This window comes from Gossypium raimondii, chromosome 5 (genome assembly GCF_025698545.1).
Source record: "Gossypium raimondii isolate GPD5lz chromosome 5, ASM2569854v1, whole genome shotgun sequence".
NCBI lineage: Eukaryota > Viridiplantae > Streptophyta > Magnoliopsida > Malvales > Malvaceae > Gossypium > Gossypium raimondii.
Window position 1 is genome coordinate 6,852,785 of NC_068569.1, and position 16,645 is coordinate 6,869,429.

At 35.0% G+C, this 16,645-nt stretch overlaps 2 protein-coding genes across 3 annotated transcripts; one reads left to right on the forward strand and one right to left on the reverse strand.

Annotated features, from left to right (window-relative positions):
- Positions 1 to 112: 112 nt before the first annotated feature.
- Positions 113 to 6,423, reverse strand: LOC105768710 (ATP-dependent zinc metalloprotease FTSH 7, chloroplastic). Of its 2 annotated transcripts, XR_001125894.2 has the most exons (14): positions 5,444 to 6,423; positions 4,584 to 4,649; positions 4,367 to 4,501; positions 4,195 to 4,260; positions 3,656 to 3,841; positions 3,478 to 3,564; positions 3,278 to 3,391; positions 3,038 to 3,162; positions 2,826 to 2,934; positions 2,304 to 2,429; positions 1,225 to 1,548; positions 1,005 to 1,128; positions 530 to 797; positions 113 to 457 (listed from the first exon to the last, which is right to left on the reverse strand). XR_001125894.2 is itself a non-coding variant. In XM_052631605.1 (13 exons), exons 1-13 carry the CDS (start codon positions 6,323 to 6,325, stop codon positions 670 to 672), a joined length of 2,472 nt encoding a protein of 823 aa, XP_052487565.1. In that variant the 5' UTR covers positions 6,326 to 6,423; the 3' UTR covers positions 113 to 669. The 2 variants fall into 2 exon arrangements, 1 of the variants encoding a protein (XP_052487565.1); XM_052631605.1 differs by having other exon boundaries at positions 113 to 797.
- A 4,132-nt stretch (positions 6,424 to 10,555) lies between these two features.
- On the forward strand, positions 10,556 to 16,026 carry LOC105768709 (uncharacterized). The gene is made up of 5 exons (XM_012588819.2): positions 10,556 to 12,052; positions 12,307 to 13,181; positions 13,583 to 14,413; positions 14,643 to 14,948; positions 15,281 to 16,026. The coding sequence occupies exons 1-5, from the start codon at positions 10,801 to 10,803 to the stop codon at positions 15,788 to 15,790; spliced, it is 3,774 nt and encodes a 1,257-aa protein (XP_012444273.1). The 5' UTR covers positions 10,556 to 10,800; the 3' UTR covers positions 15,791 to 16,026.
- Positions 16,027 to 16,645: the final 619 nt, after the last annotated feature.

Sequence of the window (16,645 nt, forward strand, 5' to 3'; positions counted from 1 at the left end):
TCAACAGAACAGATATATAAGCTGCCATGCCTGCATTCCATTGATTCCTATTAGATATTATGTGTCCAGATTCGGATATGTAAGAGTACCAAGTACATATTTGACATTTGAGTACACAATTTCTCAGGTTCCACGTCGGAAAAATTATTTGTAAACACCATGTATTGTTTGTTTGTGGCGAAATATGTACAATGCTCTAAAGACAACATTTTTGAACGCAGCTTGTTTTATCTGCAATAATCTTATATTTCACACAATAATTATGTGTACAACTCAAGTACTGTTACACTTGCCACTACCTATACCTTTTTTCCATGGAAATAATAGTCAATGTACAACATAACAGACGTTGGAGACCAACCTGGATATAGACATAATGTCAAGGATGGCGGAGACAAGCTTGAAAGTGATCACAAGGAAGTAGATCTTCAGCCTTACCACTTTATCTACGTTTCTTCTGGGTGCCATGAGAATAAAAACAATGAAAAAACTTGGTAGTGTTGAAAAAACAAAAAAGGCTAAAATTCACCTTGTTGGAATATACAAAAATTTCAGGGGAGATGATGATGGTAACCACGACATGCTCACTGACATGGTTCAAAGCATTAAGAAAGCTGCAGTTGACACTGTATTGTGCTCAATATGGTGAAGAGAAATGTGCAAAACTGCTTATCCAGAGCCTGCTTGCACTGGCAGAAGAGACTTTTGCTTGCCAGCGATGAAGACTGTTAGTTCCTCCGGTGCAACAACCAATTTCAACCATTCTTGCAGCTCTTCACCTTCAACTTTCTCATTTTCTGAATAAAAAGCAAGTATATGAAGTAATAATTTATTCTCTTTTCTCCTTTATAAGGATACGGAACAACTACTTCACAACTAGATTCAAAAGTTTAAGATTGTGGATGTTATGGTAAACTAGGATATGAAAAAGATGCAATGCCCACAACAAAACAAGGAACATATACCACATAGAAATGAAAAAAGAACAGGATGCAGCAGATTACCTTCCAGGTGGGCACCAAGCCCTTCTAAAACAGTTGGATTAGCACGAACAACAGAAAGGGCTACTTCTAGTGCAGACTGTAATAATGCTCTCACCTCTCTTTGAACAAGATCAACTAGATGTCCCTGTATGTTCTGGATCAGTCTTTGATATAGATAGTGCAGGAATTGAAAACCAAAATAAAGTACTAAAATTAAATTTATTGAAGAGTAAAATTGGACCTGATCACGTCCCCAAGGAGCTGACCCCCCAGATTCATCCATGCCTCCACCAGACACGGTAGCTAAAGACAGAGGACCTATAGTCTGATTTAGACCATATTCAGCTACTGCCTTGTATGCCATGTCTGTTGCTCGCCTAATATCATCAAGTGCACCAGTAGAAACACGACCACAGTAGACAAATTCCTCTGCAGCACGCCCACCAAGGAGGGTAACCAAACGGCCACGTAATTCGTCAATGAAGAGTAAATATCTATCCTCATTGGTAGGAGGCGTGTAAGTAAAGCCCAGTGCTCCCCCAGATCTTGGCAATATGCTCAGTTTCTGCAAACACAAAGGAGTCAATTGATTACCAATTTCATGTGAACAAAAGAAACTAGGATAATGTAATTTCATTCTAGGACAATCGAGTATCCATGGAACAACCCAACAATAATGAGTTGAACCTTATAAATCAAAGTTCCCAGTGTGGCAGAAGGCCAAGTGAACCTCCACACATACCAAAAGAAAGAATAATTGTATAACATGTAAAGAACCTAATACTCAGGTTTCATTTTTATGTTTAGGATTATTGCCTGAAATTTTCATCGTATGCTGATGTTGGTGAAGATGGTATTATTTACAAACATTATGATTTCCAACTCCCAAAACCATAAAAAAGGGGTCCATTAACATGTTCCAAATATTTAATCTCAGAAACCGCATTCTAGATTATCCGGTTTTGACATCCATAAACGGAAATCATGGAGAACCAATTGGTCAGCATTTTACAGTCTCAAGGTCTTGCCTGAACTTCCCAAGCATTAAAAACAGAGAAACTAACAACTAAGAAGGGCAATAGATAAATACACACAATCCCCTCCTAAATAAAAACCTGATAAAAATGATTGCACTGTCACCATCTATGGTACACGACATGGGCAGTGCATGTATGTAGTAACCCTACACAGCCGCAGGATGAGATTCCATTCAAACTTCATAATTTTCTTTTATCATTTCCATATTTCATACTGAGATAACAGGGGCATGCAAATAAAGAAATAAATTGAGAACGTTCAGTAAATATTGTCATAATTTACCTCAACACGTGGCTGTCCAGGAAGAAGGTTAGCAACAGCTGTACCTACTACCGCATGACCAGCTTCATGCCTTGCAACGACAGCCTTCTCACTTCCCTTTAATTTGGCAGTTTTCTTCTCTATGCCCTAACAAATTTAGTTCTTTGTGTCACTCAATTTGCAATCCAATGTATAATCATAATATAAATGCATTGCATGAAAGTCTCACCAGAAAGTGCAAAAGTAATATAAATGCATTGCATGAAAACATAATAGCTCCTTTTAGTTATCAATTTGCATTTTGTTCAAATGGTAATTACTAAAACATGTGTGGTATACAATAAAACCGATAACTAAAGCCAAAAACAAGACTTGAGAAAATTGCATCACAGGATAGAACTTTCATGGCAAAGAAATTTTTAAATAAATTCTTCAAAATATGAATAAATGATAATGGCAGAAACCTGTAAGAAATACACTAACAAAGTTGTTCTAGGAGAGACACAAGAGAGATGAGAGAGAGAGAGAGAGAGAGAGAGTTACAGCTATCGATCGCTCTACTGCCTGAATGAAATCAATTCTCTCTACAATAATTTTGTTATTTCTTCCAGCAAGCAAGGCAGCTTCATTTACCAGATTCGCAAGGTCAGCCCTGCATATTATAAAAGATGACACGCTTATTTCCTCCCCATCAACAAGAAAGAAGGATGAGCAAGCAGTGTCATTTAAATATGGCAAATTAAAAGAGAAAATACCCGGTAAAACCAGTAGTCATGGAGGCAATGTGACAAAGATCAACATCTTCCCCAAGGGGAATATCCTTCTTAGAAACATGTACTTTCAAAATAGATTCTCTGCCAATCCTATCAGGAGTCTCTACCTGGAAATCATATGAGACATGATATCTTTGAGATAATAGTTAGCAACAAGGAGCTGGTTTATATAACAGATTCCGACATCTAGAGAGTTAACTAAATACAATGCTCCATACAGACCATAACAACACGATCAAATCTCCCAGGTCGCCGAAGTGCAGGGTCCAAGACATCAGAACGATTTGTAGCTCCAAGAACAATCACAGCGGAATTACTGTCAAATCCATCCATCTCCTACAATGCAGACCCAAACTACAAGGTTCAGAGATCTAAGGCCAAGAGAACCACACAGCAGGAAAACAATTACAGAGGGAACTTACTGTGAGCAATTGGTTCAAGGTTTGCTCTCGTTCGTCATTGCTAACAATGCGAAATTTACCATCGCGACTTTTAGCCACAGCATCTATCTGTGCAAAATGAGAGGTATCAGAAAATTCTACTGGAAATCTATAAGTTGAACAGACAGTTCCAGCAAAATGATAAGACTCATAGACTGACCTCATCAATAAAAATTATTGATGGTGCCACCTTCTTTGCTCGAGCAAAGAGATCTCTAACTCGAGATGCACCCATGCCAACATACAACTCTACAAACTCACTGGCAGAACAACTTATGAATGGAACTTCTGCTTCACCAGCCACAGCTTTTGCTAGAAGAGTCTTACCTGTCCCAGGAAGACCTACCTATAACACAAATAAAACCATAAAAACCAACTTTATTTCCATTTTTATATAAGAAGGTACCGATGCAAAGAAACCATCACATGCTCCTAGCATCTAAGCACTGTGTGGAGACATTGAACATGTTGAATTCCAAGTATAAACTTATTGAGCTTATCATAACAAGACTGACAAGTAGAAAGCATTTAGAGAACCAAAGTTTTCAGCAGAGAAGGTATTCTAAAGAATAAGAGACGGAACCGGCAAGTACAACCCAATTTCTGAAGATTAATAATGTTTTGCAAATAAGGCATGATTTCTACAGAATAAAAGCTTCAACATCATCATGAAGTAAAGTTTTCTTACGATCTACTCACCAGGAGAACTCCTCGAGGCGGACGAGCACCAAGCTGTATATATCTGTCTGGATTCCTAAGAAATTCCTGTGCAGTAAACATAACCATATAAAGACAACTAGAAATCATAAAAGCATTTACTACAAAATATCAGTTGCTGGTAGCATATGAAGTAGAGGAATATTTGATATACCACAATTTCTTCTAGCTCCTCCTTGGCCTCATCAACACCTGCAACATCAGCAAAAGTGACTATTTCACCTTGTTCAGGCACTTTTGAAATCGAAGAAACCCCAGACTTGCGATTCCTGATCTGACCAGCTGTGTTCTGCATACATGTATGATTCAAATCAGAACATATCAATGCATCTTAGGCAAGGCATTCATATAACTCGCAAGAAAATATAAACCTGAGAAAAGCTCACGGGGAACCGGTGGAGAAGTCCTGCAAGGACAGCAACATAAAACAAAGCTATCTGCAAAAGAGAGGAGGTCAGATATTTAAAACTTCATGCTTTAGATATATAATAATACATGATTTAGAGAGTTGGGGGGGTTACACCACACCATGTTAAGGTTACCATCTATTTACAAGTTTAGGAACTTCGGGAAAACTGCCTATCATCTACGCTCTGACAACCAATCTTTAGGCATATTTGAAGCCAAACTTGCAGTTTAATCAAGGCTATGACAATGTTAGCCATTTTTTGAGACAACATTTCATTATAAATATCCTCCTTCACTAGTCATCATCGAGCAAACTGATACTTTGGTATATTTGGTTTCAGGAATAGAGAAAGACATTTTGTTTCTAGGTAGTTGATGACTTGATGTGTATAAGACATCCAATTGTTTGTAAATATCCTTTCTGGTGCCACCATGAGGAATCTCCGTTAATTTTCTTTTAATCTGTCAACTTTTGAGTGACTGAAGATATCTTTTTCCCCAAATCATAGCCAACCTTAGTTGGACCAACTAATACTGTTACATTCCCGCCACCTCAATAGGGAATAAGATTCCCACTAGTACAGGCATCAGATTACTACCTGAGATACCTAGTCAAGGCCAATGAAAGCAAGAGAAGATACCCTCAACTAAATCTAAATTGCAATGTATCCAGCCAGCATCTTACGACAATGAACCAGTTCCCCCGGCATAACCCAGACAATTCATCCAGCTACCGTTAACCATACTCAAAAAGCTTCAAAGCGCAAGCGAATTAAACTAGTGTCACTCAACTTCATAACAACAAAGAAAAAAATCAACTTACCAATGCAGAGTTGAAGAAGCCGCCAGACCGCTTATCAGGAGACCCAAACTCCACATCATTTTCCAACATCTTTTCATATGGGGCCTTGATATCACTAGGCCGTATGGTTGTATACACAATTCTCTTCGTTGGCGCCACACTCCTCAGCAATGAGTCCGAATCTTGAAACACACTATTACTAACACCACTAGTTTCACACTCTTGAACATTCCCTTCATTCTTCAGTTTAAACATTACATGAACCCCATCAACCTCCACCTTTTGAACTTGATTACTATTAATCTTATTTAAAAACTCACTGTAAGGAACGCTGATGAAAGTTGTTGGGGTCCTGGGCTCGGACCCGGGTAACGGAATCCCTGGTCGGAGCAACCGCATAACGAACATAACAATACCCAACTGTAAAAGCAAAACACCAATTTCTTGAGCTTGAATTATCGGTTGCCACTGCCATTTCTTTCCTTTGGACCACCAAAGCTCGCTTTTCCCGCTCTTTTCTCGTCTCTGATTGGTAGAACTGCCAGAATTTGTCGTGTTTTGTTTCTGCTTCACTCCTTGCCCGCCTTCGCTTTCATTTTTGTCACTGGAACTATCGTTCGAATCGTTGTTATCTGTACAATTAGCCAAAATTTTGCTTTCTTTGAACCTTAATCTACCTCCTCCATACAGATTGAATCTATCGTGGTTCCTCAAAACGAGGACGTTACGTAGAGGGAAAGTAATTGAATCGGAGATGAAACGATTCCTGTTTTGTAGCGAAACCTTAAACCGATTGGAGCTTAAGTTTAAGCCATGTATATAAAGAAGATTACAGTAAGAATTTCTGCTACACTTACTTTGGATTGCTATGGTCGTCGGTCGTAGAAATTCAATCAATGACATTTGGGAAACCCTAGAAAATCAGGAAAAGGAAAAGAATAAATTTCAAAATCTAAATCGAAAATAGGAAATATTTATATGCATTTATCTTTCGTTTTTTTAGGTCACGTTTTTACGTGCAGAATTTCGTAGAGACTGACTTTGCGGAAGAGATAAATTGATAATTATGGAAAACTTGGAGCCGTCGGATTAGAGGAAACGGTGGGATTTAACCGTTTTGGGGGTTACAGGACAATGGCAGAATAGGGTATAGAAAAGATTGGGCTTGTCCAGGATTACAAATATGATTCTATTATATTTAACACGTGGAGTGATTGGATTGGAGGTAACGAAGATAGTGCGGTGACCTCATGTTTGGCAATGATGGGTAACCACACGCTTGGTTTAATTAGGGCCGTAGCTTTGGAAATTTTTTAGGTTTTTTTTTTTTGGGCTTTTATATAGGATAAATTTGGGTTCCCTTTCCAATCATACTTAATAAAATGAATTTCTGTTTTTTTTTTTATTAGTCCTTTTTACTTTTGGTTTTATCCCAGAGTTATTTTTGTATCTATTTTTAAATTCCAATTGGCTGAGTTTTTTCCAACCGATTATCAAAAAGTCTTTAAGTTCAATTTGAAACATTCAATTAAATTATATTATTACACATGCATTTAGAAATCATATATTTAAGATGTATTTATGTGTTTAAAAGTAGCATATAGTAAATAATAACATATAAATAAAAAATAGAAAAATAATCTATAATAAATAATCAAACATAAAGTTTAAAATTAATACTAATAGCACATGGGTAATATGTACGAAATTAAAATAAAAATTTAGTTTAAATTGTGAGTAACATTTAATATTCTTAACATTTCAATATTTAAATTTTCTTTAAGATTTGAAATTGGTAATAATAACTAATATATAACATATCTGAAATTAAAATAAAAATAGTTTAAATTGTGAATTATATACCATATTAAGAATATTGAATGCATTATTATAATTGTTTATAATGGTATTATCATTATAATGTGGGTGAAACAATTTGTGTAATAATATTGTACAAAAATATTTTTTTAAACTTTAGTTGAAAACAAGAAAAGACAAAAATATTTTTATAAAGGTCATTTTGATAATTGTTTTGATTGGATTGGTATCAGGGACAAAATTAGAAAATTTGAATTGTCGGAATGTTTATAAAAGTCATATGAATTAATGTATAATATTTTTTCTTGTTGTTCTTCCTCTACTTTAATAGTAAATTTTCTTTTACAATATTTTTTCATTCTTGTTAAACATTTAGAACAAATAAATCTAAACTTTAAACACATAAAGATGTTCACAAATACAATTAGTAAATTTCATTCATAAAAATAAAAGTTACTTAAGTGTTTTATCGTTCTCGTGAGAATACAATATATTAAATTTTTAATCACAATAATCACACAAGAAACAATAATTTCTAAATAAAATGCTAGATTTCTAGTCAATATTCAAGAAATTAAAGATTATAAATACAACCAATCATAATTTCTTCAAATATTTATATTAACCAAGGTCTCAATCACAATCTTAGGAATCTCATACAAAATCAAAATTCCAAAATTATTCAATAAATAAAAAACTAAATATTATATAAAAATTCTAATCGATCACAAGAAAAGCTACAATCTTAATATTCTAGACACGAATCAATGAAACTTGGGGAAAAAAAAAAGAGAAAGAGTTGTCACCAGCTAAGAGACTTACATGAAAGTATTGAAATATTAAACACTTAATTTATAAAAATTTTGGAGCGTGTGAGAGAATAAAAGAAATTTGAGAGAAAAGTGATGAGGGTTGAAAGAATATACAAAATTTTTGGGTTTTAGTGGGTGGGGAGAATTATTTTATTTTATATGAAATAATTTGTTTTATAAAATAATTATTTTCGAAAATTTTGATAAGCTATTTTCAAATTTTTACAAAGATCAATTTTTATGGAATCAATTTCAAATATTTTGTAGGGTAAATTCATCAATCATGTAATATTTTTTAGAAAAACATAAGTAGTTTTATTTTTATTTTTATGGGCTCAATTGACCCCATAACACTTTACGTGGTTCCACTATTAATTAGTGTTGAGTGGAATCGTAACACTAATTTAATTATACATCTAAATAATAATATAAGTTAAATATAATATTTTACAATGGATCACTCTTTAACATAACGGTGAGGAGAAGGTTTTAGTAATTCAAAAGTTATAAATGTATGTTTTGCTTTGATGGTTTGAGTTGTAATAAGATAGTGATGAAATTGGATTTATATAAGTAGAATTAGTGATATATATAATAATAATAATAATAATAATAATAATAATTTGGTATGCTATAGTGATGGTTTTAGACTTCAAAATCAGATACATATCTATAGTAAAATTAAAAATTTGAGAATTAGAAAAACACGTGATCGTATTTAAATTTGTTTATGAGATTAAAATATTCAACTAACATGTACTAATGTACCAAATAATATAATCTGAAACTTTCAAGGTGGTGGAGACAAAGTTTTTTAGATTGCATAATTTTGAAGGGGGTTATTCATGGCAGAAACATATGCAACAAAGTCCAAATATAGAGTGCAAACAATTGCTGGGAGACACTAATTTGTTGGGTTTACAACTTAGTAATGTAAAGAATGATAATAATTCTCTTCCTCTTTCAACTTGGGTTAATGGAATGAGATCTTGGGCAGAGTGGCAGTCCTTTGGATGGGACCACTCCTAACATACTTCTAAAGAGGCAAATCTCTTTCTTGGGCGGGATTGGTAAAACCGTCTCGAGGCTAGCCCCAAATGGTCTTTTTCCGTCAACGGAGCTTATTGGTTCCTTTGGAAAAGGCAATTTAAGTGTCAAGGGTCGTGTAGTAACAGACAAAATCTTTGAAACATAGTTAAATATATATATAGTCATTAAATTATTGGTAAATTTTTGTTTTGGTCATTTAACTAAAAAAGTTACAATTTTGTCGTTAAACTATTCGAGAATTTCATTTAAGTCACAAAACTATTCAAAATTTTTTATTTAAATCACTGGGCTATTAAGTTTTTTTTTTTAAAGTTTTGCCAGCGAGCTCTGAATGATGATTCGACAATTGATATGGTGGATCAACACCTATTAATAAGTAGAACATAATTTGGATCTAAGTTGATCTAATGATCAATGTTGGAGACCGAAGAAAAAAACTATTTGAATTTCGATTAATAGATTCTTGACGTCCAAAGTTGTTTCATGATAAAAATTGAAGTGTAAAGGAGAATAGGAAAGAGAACTTTCAATTGGAGCAGGTAGTGCGAATAGAGAAAGTCATATAGCACTAAATTTAACAACTCCGTAACTTAAATGAAAACATTTGAATAGTTTAGTGACCAAAACGAAAACTTATCAATAGTTTAGTGACTAATTGTGTAATTTACCTTAAAAAAATTAATATTTTTTAATTTAAAAACTTTGGATCCCAACTAAAAAATAGGGGTTCAAATGATCATTTTGACCAAAAGAATATATATACATCAAAGTGAAGGTCATGATTAGAGGTGCTCATGAGCCGGGTCGGACCGGGTTCATAAAAAAATTTCGGCCCGGCCCGGGAAAAAAATCATAAGCCCGGGCCCGGCCCGGCCCATTTTTATTTTAAAAATTTTAAAAAAATTAAAAAAATATATTTTAAAAATATTTTAAAATTAAAAAAAATAAAAAAATATTTTAAAAATATTTTAAAATTAAAAAAATTAAAAAAAGTTTTTTAAAAATATTTTAAAATTAAAAAAATTAAAAAGTATGTAAAAAATATTTTAAAATTTAAAAAATAAATATATTTATTATATCGGGCCGGGCCGGGCCAAAAAGTGGTACCCGAGGCCCGGCCCGTTTTCTAAACGGGCCTCATTTTTTTGCCCAAGCCCATATTTCGGGCCTATATTTTTACCCAAACCCTCCCATATTTCGGGCGGGCCGGGCCGCCCGGCCCATGAACACCTCTAGTCATGATTAACATTTAACACATAATCATTCAAGAAACAATACAATGGTGATGAAATCAGAAACTAGGAAATAGATAAAAGAAAAAGATACAGGTGGGTTAAGTAATTGTGTAGAAATCCAAGGTCATATGGCTAAATTAGACCACATAATTAACTACCATATTTTCTTACCTATACCCGTTTTCTATTTTGTCCTATATTATCCCATAATTCAAGGGTAGGGGAGAAAAGAAATGGCAAACGAAGTTCTAAAATGGAGCATTTGAAATCCAAAATCACTCCTCACCTCTCTTTTACATTTTTCCTATTTTCCCTCAACACAAAAAAGAAGAAAACTATGAATTTTTTTTCTTTGTGTTGGAAATTCAAGTTTGAGCTGAATTTCTTCGAGTTTGAGTTGGGGGGTACAGTTGATTATTTATGCCCAGTTTTGTTGTTTTTATTGGTTTGATTTCTGAAAAAAATGAGTTTCAATGTAAAGGTTATTCAAAATTTTGTCTGGAAAATCATTAGATTTTCTGGAAGTTGTAGTTATAAATTTGTAAGAAGATATCCAGTTGTGGCAGGGTTTTTTATCTTTGTTCTCTTCGTGTATGTATGTTTTCCTTCTTATTTCTACATTTTGATGTATTCTTCGCCGATTTTTATCTGCACTGCAATTTCAATCCGATTTTATTGGAAAACCAAACGTCCGGAAGTCCAAATGGTTCATAAGAAAGACAGCGAGGAGAGATCATCTGCAGATGTAAATAGATCAAAAGTCCCTTCATTACGACCCCAGAAAAGTGTTCGACGAAATGCTCGAAAGGAAGTCCTACAATGGGATAGAAACGATAGTCCGGATAGTAACTTGCTTTTTGGGAGTGGTATTAATGATATTCTGTCTGATAAATCCAATTTATTGGAAGAAAATTCGAGGTCCTTAAATGTGAAAGGAAGTTCTAATGTGGAACACGGAGAGAGTTCTTCCCAGAACGAGAAGCGAAATGATCAAGCACTTAATGACCCGAAATCGCTCCTTGATAACGAGACTCTGAAACCTCATAGCGTGTCAGGTGATAGCTTTGGAGGGCAATCAGGTAAAAGTCCTGTTGGTGGTGGTGGTGGTGGTGGTGAGGTTGAGAAAGAAAGATTGGAAAAAAGGAAAGATGTGAAGGAGATAAAAGTGCGGGAAGATCGAGATAAGGCAGTGGAATGGACAAAGGATGATGAGAAGCATCTAATGGATCTCGGGTTAACCGAGGCGGAAAGAAACAAAAGGCTGGAAAGTTTGATTGCAAAACGTAGAGCAAGAAAGATGTTCAAAATGGCAATTGAGAAAAGCCTGATGGACAAGGGTATTGTTCCCCATAATCATATTGCTCCCATTCTAATAGTTAAAAACAACATTCTTGGTTGTTCAAATCATGCTAATGAAGAAGTGTTACAAATGCCTGGTTCTGCTCCTTCCATCTTGTTGCCTACACAGAATCCATTTGACTTACCTTATGATCCATTTGAAGAAAAACCAAATCTTACGGGTGATAGTTTCCAACAAGAGTTCATGGCTGTCAACCAAAGGGATATGCTTTTCTGCAGGCACGAGAGCTTCCACCATGGACCTTTGTTTACATTCGAAACCACTCAAGATTCTATTAATGATCCGTTTAATCCCTACTATAGTGCTGAGAAAAGGCTTGTAGGGGGTCCAGCAGTTGATAGATTCAGAAAGGCAGGTAAGACAAAAAGAAATTTCAGCATATTTTCCATTACCCAAATCCTTTTCTTCCTAAGTTATAAGATCCTCAATATTAATAGTTTCTTGCTTTACTTATCCAAAAACTTGAAGATTTTAAACTAGCTAAAGGGAATTGGACAATAGTTTGATTGTGCCAGCCTACTCCAAATTATGTATAGAATATTCCTTTTTTTCTCTTTTTGAAGTGTGTTTTTATCTAATGGAATTATTTAACACATACACTTTTCTCAGATGATGAAGGAGGTCACCACCAGAATAATTCCCGTGGTTTTGGAAGTGACATTGATCTTATTGAGCTGGAAGAGTCCATTAACAATGACACAATTAACTCATTGGAAGAGAAAAGTGAAGAGATTACAGAAAGTGCCAATGATAAGACTGAAATAGGAGAAACTAATGAAAACCCTCATGATCTGAGTGGAAGTGAAATGAGAGTGGAGATAGATTCAACTAAAAACAATGATTCCTGCTACTCAGCATCTTCATCTGATGACTCTGAGTCAGGCCTAGATCAAACAGCAAAACCTCTGTCACTGTGTACTAATCAAGTCCGAAAGGCTTTTAATCTTTCAATTCCTCCCAAGGGGAAAGCTGTGACCAAGCTTCCTTTTGATTCCAGCCCATCTCCGCGTAGGACTGAGTTTAATTTGTTTTACAATACATATAGGCGACAGAGTCATACTCGAAACTGTTCCATAGCTTCTGACTTGCAAGTTGAGGTTTCAGAAGTCGGGTCAACTACATTATCAACTGATGGAACCAGTTCACCCGTAGAAGGTTCAGTTACATATGATGGGGATGTTGAAAGGGATATAAATTCTGACAATGAAGAACTGTGGGGAGGTTCATTTAACTTATCAAAAGAGGCAAATCAAGAAAAACTGAGAGAACTAGATGATATTATTGAAGAGGATTCTGTTGAAGTGAAGGTTTCTGGTTTAAACAAGAAACCTGAGGAACCAATTGCTTCAATCTCTCCATCTGAACTGGAAAAGGCTTCCAATGTTTCAGATAAATTATCACCTGAAAATCCAGGAAAACCGGTGCAGTTAAGGGGGAAGTCAGTCATTCATTCACCTTCCGAGTCTTGTTTCCAGAAGCCAGAGGTCAGTTAGTTATTTCACTACTATTCTGAGGTATTGAGAATATAAATTATATTGCCCAAACTCTTTATTTCTCCAAAAATAAATGTATTCTTTGAAACATGTTTGCGACACACTAATACGGGGGTATGATCCTCCAAATATATGAAAGAACTTAACAGAATTTGAGTATATGCTAATGTTGGATATATACTTCGTCATCCCAAGTCAAATCCAAGTAACATAAATAGTAAAATAAAGCAAAAATAACAATGTGAACTTAGGCTTACTTCTGTATGTGCAAATTTACCATCTCATTGTGGATGTAAAGACATTTCTTTTACCTTCATTTGCTTTTGATTTCTAAATACCAGTAAAATGGCGTTAAATTAATCTACAGTTACTTTTGGCTATTTATTCCACAGCAATTTATTGATCCTCAACAGAAGCCTACGGAAGAGAACATCATTTGTAATGTGAAGCCGATAACTCAAGGAGATGCTAACAGTTTAGAGCCGAAATCATCTGAAACCAAAGCCAATGGGGCCCAAGCATTGAATGAACCTGCAGCTTTAGGAGAGATGGGAAAACCAGATGACGCAATTAATTTAGATTCAAGCGGTTACAAGCATGGAAACAAAGAAACATCTTATGAGTATAAACGAACTGTAGAATCTGAAAAGAAGATGGAGGAAAACCAACCTTCAAAGTATATTGAAGAAGGTACTTGCAAATCAACTAAGCATGGCACTGGGGATGCACCGAGTTCTGTTCAAAGAAAATACCAACCTTCAAAGCATTTTGAAGAAGATGCTCAAAACTTAATTGAGTATAATACTGGGAATGCGCCAAATGCTGTTCAAAGCATAGATGAGTTGGAATCTATTCCAGCTAGTGGGGTTAATCAAAATATTCTGGAGGATAATGTTTCTGGAGTGGAACAAAGATTAGGAGGTTCTATTGCAGTGGCTCCAAATCGAAGATTGGAGCTTGAGCAAACTTATCTCAGCTCAGGTGCCTCTCCGAGATCTGTGTTACCACAAAATATCCTGGCAGATCAAATACCTGTATCAGACATTGAGCAACGAAGACAAACAGATTGGCCAGGATCTGTTACAGAAGACATAGTGAGGGAAAATTCAGCAGACAATCAACCACATGAGAACTCAACTTTTAACATGCCCCGAAGTACACAGCGGTTGGCTGAGAATTCAATACAGGACTCATCCAGTAATTCCGGTCCTGCAACATCAGAGGTCAGTATGAGAGTATCTATGACTCATTTTCATCTTTTAATGCATCTCAAAGATCTTGAATTCATAAATAACGTATTAGGCTTATGAATTTATAGATAAGTACTTTTTCCATTTTGTTTTGCCATCTCATCCATTCACCGAACTCTACACTCGTATACATGTCTGCATAGTATCTTAACATACACTTTTCAGCATGTTCTGACCCACATATTTACCTAAACTTGAACAGGAATCGTCTTGCGTGACAAAGAAGAGAACTGATGGTAGCACTGCCCATAATATGAATGAACTTGTCTTAGAAGGCACACAAGGCAATGACGGTTCCTTAAAATCCAGTAAAGATGAATCTAAAACTTTGACAAGTTCAGAGGACACGGAAGAACTATCAAAAACATCTGGTGAAAGTAATTTTGATTCTATTGAGCATCTTGGAGGATCAGAAAAACTGATTGAACACAACACTAGAACTGATTCATCAAAATCAAAAGAAGGAAATGCTAAAACAGATGACCCTAAAACCATGGTGAGAGAAAAGGTAATCCCACTTTTTAATCTTGGCACCCAACTGCAACAACAATACAGTATCTTCAGTTTTTGTTTTAGTAATTTTAACATTAGGTCATTGTTTCTCATGCATGTTTCTCATTCATAGAATGTCATTGGCACATCTTTTGGTAATAAATGAAAATCTTATATCAACTAGCTATGTTGTAATCTAATGAGGTGCTAAGCCCGTTTGTCGTTAGTTCTATCAAAACCAACAATTTTTTCATCCGTTTTCCTATCTATTTAGCTCTATTTAATGGTTAGCTAGTTTTATTATTCGTCCATCCTTTACTGACTTTGAGTTGCAACCCTTTCCTGAAGTCCGCAGCAGAAGTTGATCGTGTTTGCAATGTGAAAGACTCGTTAACCAATAAGGTAACCAACATTGAGAGCTCGAACCCTGTTCTTGATGGTGAGGGTCAGCACCAAATATTAAGTAGGCAAAAGGCTGTCGTGGAACCATCAAAGACCAGTGGGGCAACTAGTGCAGGATCTGATAAAGATACCAAACATGAATCCGCAACATTAACCAAAGCTGAAGCCAATGCTGGACTATCAACTTCAAAAGGAGAAAGTAACAGCTCGAACAACATCAAAAATGGCGGAGATACACAAAAATTGAGCGGTCAAGAACGTCTCTCAGATGCCTCACAATCAAGGGAGGAGAATCTCAACAAGGCCATTAGTGAAAGCATCTCAGGAGTAGATAGCACTGCAACGACAGGCATATCAATAGACCACAAGATCGCCACAGAAGCATCAAAACCGAAAGAACCCGAAGTCAAGGCTGTCAACACCAAGGAAAATGATAGCAATGAAGTGGCAAAATGAGGCAATATAACAATATTGACACACCTAGAAACCATCAGTTCGAGGACAGCAAACAGTTACACTAACTTTCACCGTAGAAAAAAGCTGAAACTCTTCCATGAATCAATGTAAGCAGTCAGATACTGTAATCTTGAACATATGGACAATACTAGGATATACATAAAGTAGAACTGCAAATATATAGTCAAATTTATATATATATATATATATATACCAAAAATTCCATTTACCTTGAAGTGAAGTTAATGTTCTAATTGCATTGCATCATGAACTGAATGTTGTAGCTTTCTTCATTTTTAACATAAGAAACACAGGAGTTTTCTCCACTGTGACAACGTTCAACGACTGGAGAGCTTTAAATATTAAAGAGGGCCCGTGTTTGTAGGGTTTTCAGTTTTGCTAAATCAATACCAAGTGATTTTGATTGAAACATCCTGGCAGTGGCAGATGTATCCAACGCACATAGTTGGATATGTCCGAGAACTTTAAATATACGAAAGAAAAGACACTTGAAAGATTAAAGATACCTCCTCTCCAATACATGCTCATATTTGATATTATATTGAATGACTATATGAACCTGTAATGTTGTTTCCTACCAAAACAAAATCTAATTCGATATTTAATCCCGTCTTTCTTTTTTAAAATAAATAATAAAATGATAAATAATTTTCTTTATTTGTTTTATAATTCAGTTCCAACAATATATTCTCTAAGTCGGTACCTAATATTTAATATATCTAACTTGTTTTATGTTTTTTTTAAATTTTCTCTTGACGGAAGTAACTTACTATTATTACATCACTGGTGAGTAATTCTTATCTAATATTTAATTTTTTTAACCTATGTACCTTT